General features: G+C 41.4%; 1 protein-coding gene across 1 annotated transcript; it reads right to left on the bottom strand.

Annotated features, from left to right (window-relative positions):
• Positions 1-1,533: 1,533 nt before the first annotated feature.
• On the bottom strand, positions 1,534-11,523 carry tspan36 (tetraspanin 36). Its single transcript, XM_083783239.1, has 7 exons — positions 11,244-11,523; positions 7,436-7,627; positions 6,361-6,435; positions 5,840-5,935; positions 5,466-5,615; positions 3,872-3,955; positions 1,534-2,897 (listed from the first exon to the last, which is right to left on the bottom strand). Exons 1-7 carry the CDS (start codon positions 11,301-11,303, stop codon positions 2,817-2,819), a joined length of 738 nt encoding a protein of 245 aa, XP_083639365.1. The 5' UTR covers positions 11,304-11,523; the 3' UTR covers positions 1,534-2,816.
• Between the last annotated feature and the right edge of the window lie 689 nt (positions 11,524-12,212).

Below are 12,212 nucleotides of genomic sequence, written 5' to 3'. Positions count from 1 at the left end.
AGTTGCCGGATTTGCCCCGGGGTGCAGTTGTTTTGGGGAAAGCGTTCTGGTATTCCCTACAAGGCCCTCAATAATCTAGCTTCCCATACCTCTCTGACCACCTCCATCATCATGCCCTCTCCTGACCGTTGCCTAAGGTCCAGCAATGTCAAAATGCTCGAACCTGGGTTACAGGGCTTTCTCAGTTGCCTCCCCCTCTATGGAGCCACTCACTCCCAACTCACATCAAATCATCTAAAAACCCACCTCTTGAGATTTGCCATCCCCAGTTCCCCACCTAATCCCATTTCCCTATTTTCAGTGGTGAAAAATAACTAAGTACATTTACTTGAGTACTGTACTTATATCGGCAGTATAGGTTGGCAAAAACCTTCGTGAGGCCTTTAGGAGGGATATTCGAGCCGCAAGCGGAGCCTGCAGAACCATTGCGGCTCAAGAATCCACCACTCCTGAATGAGGTTAAATGCACCTTTGTAAAGTAAAGAGTAGTTCCAACGGATTGTGTGGCCCTGGTCTTTCCCTAGTGGGTCTGATCGAGGGTAGCTACTGGGACGTAAATCGGGACTTGATTACCCCGGCTGGGTCACCCGAGTCAAGTGAGTATGATGTTCGCGAGACCCGAAACCACAATGACCTTGGGATCACTGAGGATACGTCCCAGGTGCATCCATGCGATGTATTTTTGTTCCGTTATAAGTACAGTTTTGCGTTACTTGTACATCCTTGGATTATTTTCAATGTTTTATACTTTACTCCACTAGAATTATTAGAAAACTTTAGTTACTTATTTGGATTTTTATTACAAAACATATTAATTGCCATCCTGAGGAGTATGATGTTTTGCCTATACCCTATAGTGCTGTTCTTTAACTACTGTGTTGACCGGTGTGCCCCAGGGGGACCAAAAATAGCTACAAACTGACAATGCGTCGCAAGCTAAGGTTCATCTGGTTACGAGTGATGACTGTGGGGCAAAAGACCTAGTTCATATTCCATGCATCATTTTGGGCACTGACATGCCTTGACTTAAATGAACTTTCTTATCTACTGCACATACTGTACAGCAGCAAGAACCTCCTTATCAGCAGTCTCAGGAGGGGGAGAGATAAACAATATGTCTCGTGACTAATATATATTTGCAAAGAGCTCATCCTGTAAAATAGAATGGAGCTTGTTGCTGATGCATCAGGTGGCATGATGTTTTTTTTTAATCTGCCATCATGATTACATAATTGAAACTGTGAGAATGTAAAAGTGCAATCCTTGGTTTACCAGTCACAACAACACAGTGCCTCTGTCAGCATTCATTCACTTTACATCACAAGTTTGACACCTCTGCTTTACATGATCGTCACCCTACATGGCTTTAAACCAACCATAGGACCACAATGGAAACACGTCCCAGGACGTTTTTCTTTCAGCCTTTATGTCTGACTATGTATGTATGTACCACTACTGTTTACATTTCTGACTAATTGTTTGAAACACTACATGTGAAGCAGAGACATGGTAAAAAAAGATGAAGCAACCAAGCAGTATCAAATCACATATTATTGTGGAGTTGGCTTTTTATTAATTGAGAAATAAACTATACATGACCAAAGCCTGTGGCACAACTCTAGTCTATACCATCAAACACAGAATTTAGCTTGCTATGAATAAGATAGTATCTTTGAATTATGCTTTAAATCAATTATCCTTTCTCTTGTCTCTTAATTTTGTGATCAACACATGAAGTAATTGATTATATTATATTCCCCTCTATTCCCCTGAAGTGATATGCGAGCCTCTTTCTTGATAGAATTATCGCAATCATACATGCTAATTACTAGTACCTGAACCAATGACTATCTAATGAACATTACCCTTCATTTCAATTGCTTAACTGATGCATATATACAAAATAATTTCAGATTTGGTTGGCTATACAGTCAGACTGGTGTAAAAGTTTTCAAGCAAACCATTTCAAAGCGTGTTAAATAATATCTAACACCATGTCATTGTGGCTATTAAATTAAGAGTTAAAGTACGTTTGTAACTCCCTGTGTGTGCATCGTTTATTTCTTTTGGCGTGCAGTATTAACTGGTCACAAAAACATTCAACATTTGAAAGTGACATATACAATCGAAATTGACCTTCTTCTAAAATGTGTTGATGTGGTATCTTATGAGTTTATCACCTGTTGGCTGGGTAGAGTGTTCAAAACAATCTAAGGCAATGTTCACTACAGTATAATTAAAAACTCCAAAATCAATGTCCTAACTGAGCAACTTTATAAGATCATTGTTAAAAATCCAGGTGGCGTGTTTTTTTATCAGAGGGACAATAACAGTCTCATAATTTGAAATTTGGATAACAAATTCAATCTGCACTATGTAACTTTAACCTGCGTCTCTTGCGGAAGTGCTGACTTTTTTGTTTCACTAATAAAAAATGCCTGCTTGCTCTGGGGAGAAACAGGAAACAGTCATGTCAAACCAGCCACAGGATCTCAATAGAACAGCAGGAAGACCAAATACAACCACGCTGACTGTATAAGTTATATTGTATTAAAATATACTCTACCACACAGATTGGACAAAATAAAAATGTGTTCACTAAAAGCAGCTTTACATTAAAACATGACTGTACAAAAATAGGAAATGTGGTTTACTTTCTTCATGATAGGACAAGGATATTTGTCCTAAAAGACGTCTGAAGGTAGTCTGAGGAGAAGAATACAGAACCGAACACAGCAGGAGTGGTTGCAGGCAGCTTTAGGAGCCATGAGTAGTTTCTCTGGAGCATCCTTTTATATGTTATGGCCGATCACTGTTCAGGCATAGATCTGCTGGTAGCCAGTCCTCCGGCCGCTAGTCTTACAGGTGATCACACACACACTCAGCATTCCAAAGAACTGCAACAGAAGAGGGAGACAGTCATCAGGAACACACACACACACACACTGGACTTTCACGTGGCAGGCCCAAGTTCGAATCCCAGGCGTTACAGCTGCAGCCAGTGGCATGCATACTGAAAATGTGTCTCTAAGGATGCAAAATTATTTGCACCCTTATTTACATAAGGGTGACACAATGAAAAAACAGTGGATGCTTCAGTCCTCAGACCATTATCAGCACTATTTCCTTTCCGTTTATTTTTCTGTGTCCCATGTTGGCTTTAAATAGTTACCAGTACCAGCCGAAATTAAGGTACCTTAATTTTGGCTGGTACTGGTAACTAATTTCCTTTGGCTGGAAATTAAGCTGACTAGAGGCAGAGGGCGCCATCAATCAGCATATTAACAATGTGGTGTTCAAGAGGCCTATAAAATATAGAGTTTGCATGTTCTCCCCGTGTCCCCTAGCCTCACAAAAAACATGCAGTAATCCTGGTCTCTAAACAACCTCCCCCTGGCCAGCCGGGACGCCTGATGGAGGGGAAAGGAACTCGTCGGAATAATGTGTTCCTTCCATGCGCTATGTCCGGCCGGGGAAACCCCTGTGTCAGGTGAAAAGAAGCAGCTTGGACTCCTCATGGATAGAAGGGAGCATGAGGTAAGTCCGCTGCCCACACTCCCCCAGGTTGGCAGAGGAAGTGTAGCGCCCAGGATTACATTAGATAATTGACACTGGGTGAAAAAAAAGGGTTGCAAAATCGTGGGATAAAAATGTAAGGAAAAAAAAGAGGCCTACAAAATATAAATACTATACAACTTATATATTACCATACTGAAATAAACATAATTAACAATACATTTGGAATCAATCCAACATTGACAAATGTACTGGGAAGAAATTACATTTTCAGTCACAATCGCTAGACTATTGTAACTAGCAAATCCTCACAGATACACATGTACAGTAGCAACTAGCAAGTTGGAGTCTTTACCTTGATAATGGCAAAGCCCAAGATGACCAACAAGGCATAACTCAACACACCCTGAAGGAGAAGCGCCAATGCTGGCTCACAACCCTGAAACACACACACACACACACACACACACACACACACACACACACACACACACACACACACACACACACACACACACACACACACACACACACACACACACACACACACACACACACACACACACACACACACACACACACACACACACACACACACACACACACACACACACACACACACACACACACACACACACACACACACACACACACACACACACACGTTTAAGTTTACCAACTTTCCAATATGCACAAGGAAGCTATTGGAAGTTTAACTTGCAATTAAGTAATAGCAGACGTTGACTAGTTCAGTGTATGTCGTTATTAAGAAACCAACTGTTTTCAGTAGGCTACGTGTTGTGTTTGTTGTAAGATGCCGTCCTTTTGCGCCACAATTGAATCATTTAGTAAATATTGATTATAACCATACAGGTTGCAGTCCAGTACTTCCAGTACTGTGTCCGGATAGTTCTGTTGGTAGAGCACTCGTCTTTCAACAACAATGTTCTGCGTTCAATCATGGTCACTGCCAACTCAGCGTATGAGTAGCATGCACAGCTTGGGTAGCTAAGACTTTCAGTAAGTACTGGTAGCTGAAGGAAGGTGTTGAGCTCCACCTCATCAATCCCTGGTGTTCTAGCTTCTAGCCACTAGAAGCTAGACCACCTATCCACTTACGCCAGGGCTCCACCGGGCGCGTTGCGTCTCCGTCGCGTGCGTCAAAGAACGAACCGGGGCAATTTTAATGGTGACGCGACGCAACACGGGCAGTGGAGCCACATTCCAATGTTAATAGGATATTTTGCTCTTTTTGTTTGGAGGGTGAGGTAACCTTTACAATGGCTAACACTGCAATGAATGTGGCTTATTACTGGAGTACGGGCAGCCCCATACCATGACCTATTTCCACAGTGGTTCCTAAATATCCAATATTATAAGGTATTTCGAGTACACAGACAGTGAACATGTGTGAAGGAGGATAGAGACACGCACGCATGTGCGAGCGCACAGCCACACACACGCACACACACATTTTTGGGTTGGTCGTACTCGTAATTAAATGTTCCCTTTTTATGTTGATTATATTCAGAAAATTGCACATAAAGTGCACAAAGACCCACACACCGTCTGCACTTTTTTCAGGCATCTGCTGAATAATATATATTCAGCAGATGCCTGAAGGTCTTGACCAAAACATTGCCAAATAAAGTGTTCATAAGTGCATACATTGAGCGCTGCCTACGCACCCGTCTCAGAGACTATTAGGTATGCATAAGACTTTGTTGCCTATGTTGATTATATAAAACAAAAAATATATAATTTCAAAAGCTTTTCAAAAGAAGATAAAACATCCATACAACATAGTGAGCTTAATTCATCACGTATCTTATCTAAGTTTGTGTTCAATCACCAAAGTTGATCTTTTGGGTCTCAAACTTAAAGGTTTGGGAACCCCTGCACTGCAGTCTAATTATAGATAAGTCAAAACAGAGGAGAGTAGACCATACCTGTACATTGAGGAGCTGTGGTTGATCAAGCCTTCCAGTGCACTCGGACGTGTTATTCTTACAGCAGGACAGAGGCACTGTGTTGTTGTGGCTGGTAAACCACGGCGTGGCAGTCCAGTTGCTGTAGTTGTTAACACCACAGCACTGCAACTGTACATTGACAGAGAAGACTCTTACTGCCCATTGTATAAACCAAACCTACATTGTAAATTGACAAGACATTTTAGAGTAGACTGAAGAATACTGAGGGAGGAAAAGGAGAGGAACAGAGAAAGAGAGAGAGCGAGAGAGCAGCTTAAAAGAAAGCAAGAGGAGAGAGGAAAGAAATAACTTTAACAAGCAGTATAGATACAGTAGTATAGACATTATCTTACCTGAGTCTGTAGTACATCCACAGTTTTGGATGCAGGGTTCTGACCATCATACTGCCTGAACACATCACTCATAGAGCGCTCCAGGTCTCCACCTATCTGGATCACATACAAAACAAGAACACCATTTTACACGTTAATTTGCACTGAGGATTTTATGATCTAATGTTAGTGAGTTGCCATGATAACATCATCAGAATAATATAATGCTTTGGTTTATAATATTATGGGACATTGGAGCCTAACAACTGTAGACGATGAATACTTTGGGGGAACAAATAAATGAAAGAAGACACGGGTTTTATAGTAATGAAAGTATTAGCGCCTACCTGGTGTACTAATAACAGTCTAATATTTTATATAATAATAATAATATCAAAGGTTAGATTGAATGACCTATTTTAATAGGTTTCCTATTCCTATTTTAGAGTTTCAGGAAAGCAAATAAGGAAAGCATAGATGTTTGGATGGATGGATGGATGGATGGATGGATTGTGTGACACAGAATTATGTCTGTGACTCACCCTGTTTTGGTAGATGAACCCAAATACCAAAGCTGCAACTTCAGCTGCAAAGATCACCAGGATGACCAACAGGAACTGGAATACAGAGAAAGAGAAAGAAAGAGACAGAGTCAGAGACAGAGACAGAGACAGAGACAGAGACAGAGAGAGAGAGAGAGAGAGGGGTAGCAATTACTGCCATTGGGGATAACACCAATGCAACTCCTTGCAACAAAACAGTTTTAAGGCCAGTCCACTCCAATGCAACTTCTTTCTAATACCATTGTGGATAATGGTTACAAGTAGTTGCAAGTATAGTTTCATGTTGCAAAGAGTTGCATTGGTGTGGACTGGCCTTTAGAGCACTATAGTAGCCTCACTCTTAATCACTTAAGCCCTAATAAACTTCACTGTACGACAAACAGCAAAACAAATGCCAATCTACAAGCTCACATGTGTTGTGAGCTTGTAGATATGCGATTTTCTAAATTAGACAATTGTGAAAATGTTGAATTATCTTTGAAAAGATACACCATAATCCACAAAATAGGGATGCCTTGAAGTTGAAAGTGGGTTTAACCATAATGAATACATACTGTACAGCTAGTAAAATCACACAATTAGATATATCAGATGGATTGTTTACTGTCTCTTCCCCAACGTGGTGACCATACTTCCTGTGTGAAGCTCAAACATCTCCCTCGCCTCCTCGACCTACATAAACACTGTTATGTACAGTATGCAGGCATGCACGTACGCTTCAAATATCACCAGAGGATAGAATCAGTTATATAATGGAGCCGTTATAACTGAATTAATTCATCCTAATAGTTTAAATAGTAGAAAATAGGGCTTAAGTGGTTAATCAGACTAAGCAATTTAGTCGACGATAAAATAAATAATCTATTTATTTTATTTATTTGGCGTTGATTTGTTGATGTATACAAAAATGAAAAGGTATGTAAAACGTGATTCAAGATGATTTGATTAATTGAAAATTTTATAGACAGAATAATCGCTAAGAAAATAATCCATAGTTGCAGCCCTACAGATGCATGAAGGTACATTCTCTTTCACTCTCTCGCACCACACTTACAAAGCTGAGACCGACTTTGGACTCTCGGACAGTGGCACAGCATCCCACCAGGCCAATAATAAACATCACCGCACCGGCCACGATAATGATAATGGCTGGGATCAGTGTATACTTGTCCTCCAGGAAGTCATTGAAGCTTCTGTAGCTCTGAATCACATAAGAACCCACATAGACCAGAGCACCTCCAGCAGCCTAAAGAGAAAAACAGCAAGAGAATACATGAGGTGATTACTATCTGCCAACCCTATTATGTGAGCGTCACGCAAGGATAAGCATGTGTATAATGACTCATACTACCACCTCATTCACTAATTTAAACAAACGATATGCTCAATGCTCACATTTTTATCTACATGCCATTCTGTACTAATCAGTATACAGTATAGGCTACAATATATCAATATATGGCTGTGTAATCTGTATGCGGAAAGGCCCTTTGGTCTGCTGCACGATGAGAGAAATTCCTGTTCTTTTTGAAGTTTGGATGGAGGGCAAAACTAATTCAAACAAACTAATTCCTTGGTATGCTGCATAATTCAATGGCGGCAAGTGAGTTTAATGATTCTGGCAGTCAGGGATTAATCTAATCACTGTGTAAACACCGATTAGAAAAGCTCAACCTCATTTACCACAATAAATCTGATTAAAAATATTAAAGTTTTTATAAACATAAAAAACAGCATTTCAGCAATGAAAGGGATTTGTGACAGCTCTATTGGTTTATCTGATTTGTTGTGAATGGTTTTGTTTAAGTTTATACCATGTTGGTAATGGTTATGTATTTATTGACGTCAAGCGTTGACGCTGAAAGACAAGCAATAGAGGGGTAGGGTTATATATGTTTTATACTTCTCCCTAATCCATTTCGAACGTGTGAAGACAATAGGAAAGTATAATACTTTGTGGCCAGCAGAATCCTTAAATAAAGTAGCCATAATGATAGGCACTAAATCAAACACATCTGACATGCAATCAATAGGCCAACTTTAACACAAGTTACAAACTGACTACTGACTAGCTGACCTTCTCCCACTGTTTCCTGACTCTTACCAAAGAGTCAGGAAACTCAGGAATGTTCAAACATGTGTTTTTTTTCTTTGCAACATTTCAATTTCAACTCTCAAGTATGGAGACAACTGCATAAATCAGGTCACTAAAATGAAAGTTTTACAAGAGCGCAATAGGCCTATCTCACAGCCCTTCCCCGCCCCCTTTCCCCGCTTCCTTTTCTGAGCTAATGGTGTTGACGTGACGTCACTCCATAGACATTACAGGTAAAGCAGGTAGGGATGTAGCTCTGGTCCATGAGTAAGGCTATGGACCAGAGCTACATCCCTACCTGCTTTCTCGGCACCATTTAAAGCCGTTTCCAAATGTTAAAATGTAAAAGACCAATATTATGAAGAAAACAAGATGGTAAGACAGCTAAAACAAATAGAATAAAGTTTACCTTCAGAAAAAGCGTCGTTTATGGCTTGTGAATGTAGGTATTTTAACATGTAATATCTATGGAGTGACGTCACGTCAACACCACTAGGTCTGGAAAGGGGCGTGGAATGGCTGTGAGATAGGCCTATTGCATTATTTTTGAGCGGTGCCTCCGCTCCATTGCAGAGCTATGCGTGTCCCTATGTATGTGTACGTGACCCCTTACGTACACGTCCCAGCACGGAAAGCTGCAACACGATAACTCATTTCTTGACCGTTTTGAACGCGAGAAGGCTCGCCAGGACCGGGCCACCCCCCGGGCTCGTTCCTGGTGGTCTGGATGTTGCGGGGACCCCCCGGGGACCCCACACGGTAACTCTGTCATTTCTCGACCGTTTCGGACGCGGGGCGGCTCGCTGGGCGTGTTCCTGGGGGTCTGGATGTTGCGAGGACCACCCCAGGATGGTACAGTTGCACCGCTCACTTCACACAGGTGTGATTTTTAGGTTCATTTAGATATCAACCAATGATGGTTTGAACTTTTACTGGCTTTATCTGTGATTTAGAAATCACGAGGTAAAGGGTGATGGGTCAATTTTATCATGAGATGATGTGACCTTTTTGGAACTCATCATGACTGCTGTTTAACAGAACGTTAAGGCAAAGGGCTGAACTGTTTTGTGTGTGTGTGTGCGTGCGCACGCGTGTGCACGCGCATGCAGTCACTTGTCTTTTCCATTGAATTCACTTCCTAGCCCACTCAACCACATGACTCATTTCTTTTAATCATTCCATAGTCACGGGATCCCTCTGGCGTAGTCACCCTATCCCCCTCCTGCTTCACCCTACCCTTACCCCTAATCTTTCCAAGTACTCTGATCACGCTAGAAACCAGAGAGTGGGGCTTACAAATATATGGAGTTCCGTCCATTATACAGTACACCACACAGGTTTTCTGGAATGCTCTGCGGCAGTGATTTCTAAACTATGTGTATGCATGCACCAGTGTTCAAGATATGTTAGCAAGTTCTGGCAAGTCCCTAACATGATGGAAGCACAGTACTAATTCCACTGTATAATATTTTTGTACCAGATATGTTTTTTTCAGAAAGCCCTTTTCAGACTTTCCATAGTTCTGTCTGTCCATGTCATAATTGCCCCCTCTAACAGCATCAGACTAGGCAGCATACATCCTTTGAGAAACATGATTTGCCAGGAGTGCAACATGGGGGACATGAATATTTTGGGAAATTATCTGTGGAAAGGTGATACATTTCGTAGGAAAAATGAGCCATTCAGGACGGGAACACCTTTTGGGGTTATTGTTGTTTCTTCTATAACACCTATTCTTTCAACTGAAAAACTGAAAATGATGTTACAACCTATAATGAGAGCGGGAGAGAGAAATAGAGAAACACTGAGGAAAATGGACCACCACTATATTTTCCCCTCTCAGACAGTTAAATTACAACCCTGTAATTGCATTATGGTTCACCCTGAGACATAATGCATCATGTCCTGTCACAGCAGCACACTAGCACAGTGAGCACACAACTTCAGACAGCTGCTCTCTCCCTCTAAGGTTGTAACATCATTTTCAGTTTTTCAGTTGAATGAATAGGGGTTATAGCTTCTTGACATGGTCTTCTGAGTAGGTCTGCCTGCCTGCCGCTAGCACCATGGGTGACTAATCCCACTTCACATTATGTGTACGCAGCAGCAGCAGCATGTAAGCAGATTAAAATACTACAAAATGCCCCTAGTTTCAGTTCCACTCAAGTCTTTTTGAATGACTCAGAGCTAAACTAGTCTAGAGGTTAGCAATAGTCATGTGTCCGGTGTCCCAATATGTAATCAGCAAAGATAATATTGACAGGAGTCACAGGACTAAAATTAAGGAACTCCCATTACAAAAAAAGAAAAGAAAAATAGGAAGAAGAAAAGAAAATATGCAAGGTAAGGTTTGTTTAGCGAATATCATTTTGTAGCCCTACATCCTGTTCACAAATCACAGAAACAGGAAGCATTCAAGCAGCCCTAGTATCTGGTTCTTGATTCTTAGAGGAGAGAACCATGTTAGGTGACTTCTAAACATTATTCAAATATTTTGCCTTTTATTACATAAATGAAAAAATACTTTGTTTCAACGACTTGTGATATTAAAAACCAAGAGATATGATATGAAAGTAAAAGTAAGAATCGCTTAAATACATCTTTTGACTGACTCTTGTAGGAAACATTGATTACATCAACGACTACCCTCAGGTGGCTATGAACAGTAGCCCAACAGATAAGATACATTTGAGCAAACTGACTAGGGAGCCTGCCCTACAACGTCAAAATTATAATAGGGGTAAATAATATTAAAACGTCAACTTACCCAAAATATCAAACTTATCAGCAGGAGAACCGACTTCGAAGTTATAACTCCGCAATCCATGTTGGCTGTCTCTTGCTCTGCTGAAATGGGTAATGAGCTGTAGGCTACACTGGCGCTGCGACGTCGCGCTGTGTTGTTATGATTATCACACGTAAGTTTCTTCTGACTGCAGCAGTGCTTCAGTGGGTCTGGTTTGGTTTCTGCTTACATACCCACAGTGGTCACATGTTCCAAAACCCATGTTCATGTTGTTCACACCCACCTGCCGATGCATGAACGCTTCACTAGTTCACTTGACGCCACTTGGTATTAACTGCACGCTGTTGCGCTAACACAGCAGTCTACCAGGACAGCAAAACGAATTAATTAAATTACTCATAACTCATTTTTTAATAAATATATTATATAATATAGGCTAATAGTCTACAAAAATAATAATACATATACATAAAATACGGGAGAGCACTTACGGACATTCCCATTTTTGAGTGGTGCAACCACTCCTACATCCAGCAATGTCCATGTACCTGTGTGTGTACCTGTATGTATGTATGTATCCGTGAGCACGAGTGGTGTGCGCATGCGTGAAACCAACAATGGCCAGCAATGTCCGCGCGTGTGTGTACAATGCGCGTGCCATGCTGCGTGCGTGCGGTATTGCACGTGTGTGTAGTCGCACGTGTGTGTAGTGTTTTATTAACGGTTCCCCAAACGGTTATCATCAGTCGTCATTTAGCTCCGCTGTGTCTGTGCAATGTTCATGCATGCAAGCAGAGCCTGAGGTGACGTCACCCCACCTAAAGGAGTGTGTGGGGTCGGGGAGGATACGCCCACTGTTCTGTGCATTCAGCGACCGCTCACCGCCGCGGAGCGAGTGATGTCGAAGAGATCGCCAAAGTATGGTTAACAGAGAGGGAAATGACTGAGGCTGAGCACGCAAAGTGGAATAAATGTTATGCTATAGTTCCC

Source organism: Protomyctophum parallelum (assembly GCF_964188405.1).
Source record: "Protomyctophum parallelum genome assembly, chromosome: 15".
Taxonomy (NCBI): domain Eukaryota; kingdom Metazoa; phylum Chordata; class Actinopteri; order Myctophiformes; family Myctophidae; genus Protomyctophum; species Protomyctophum parallelum.
Note: the sequence above shows the minus strand (reverse complement) of the source record. Positions and strands in the feature narration are given on the sequence as shown.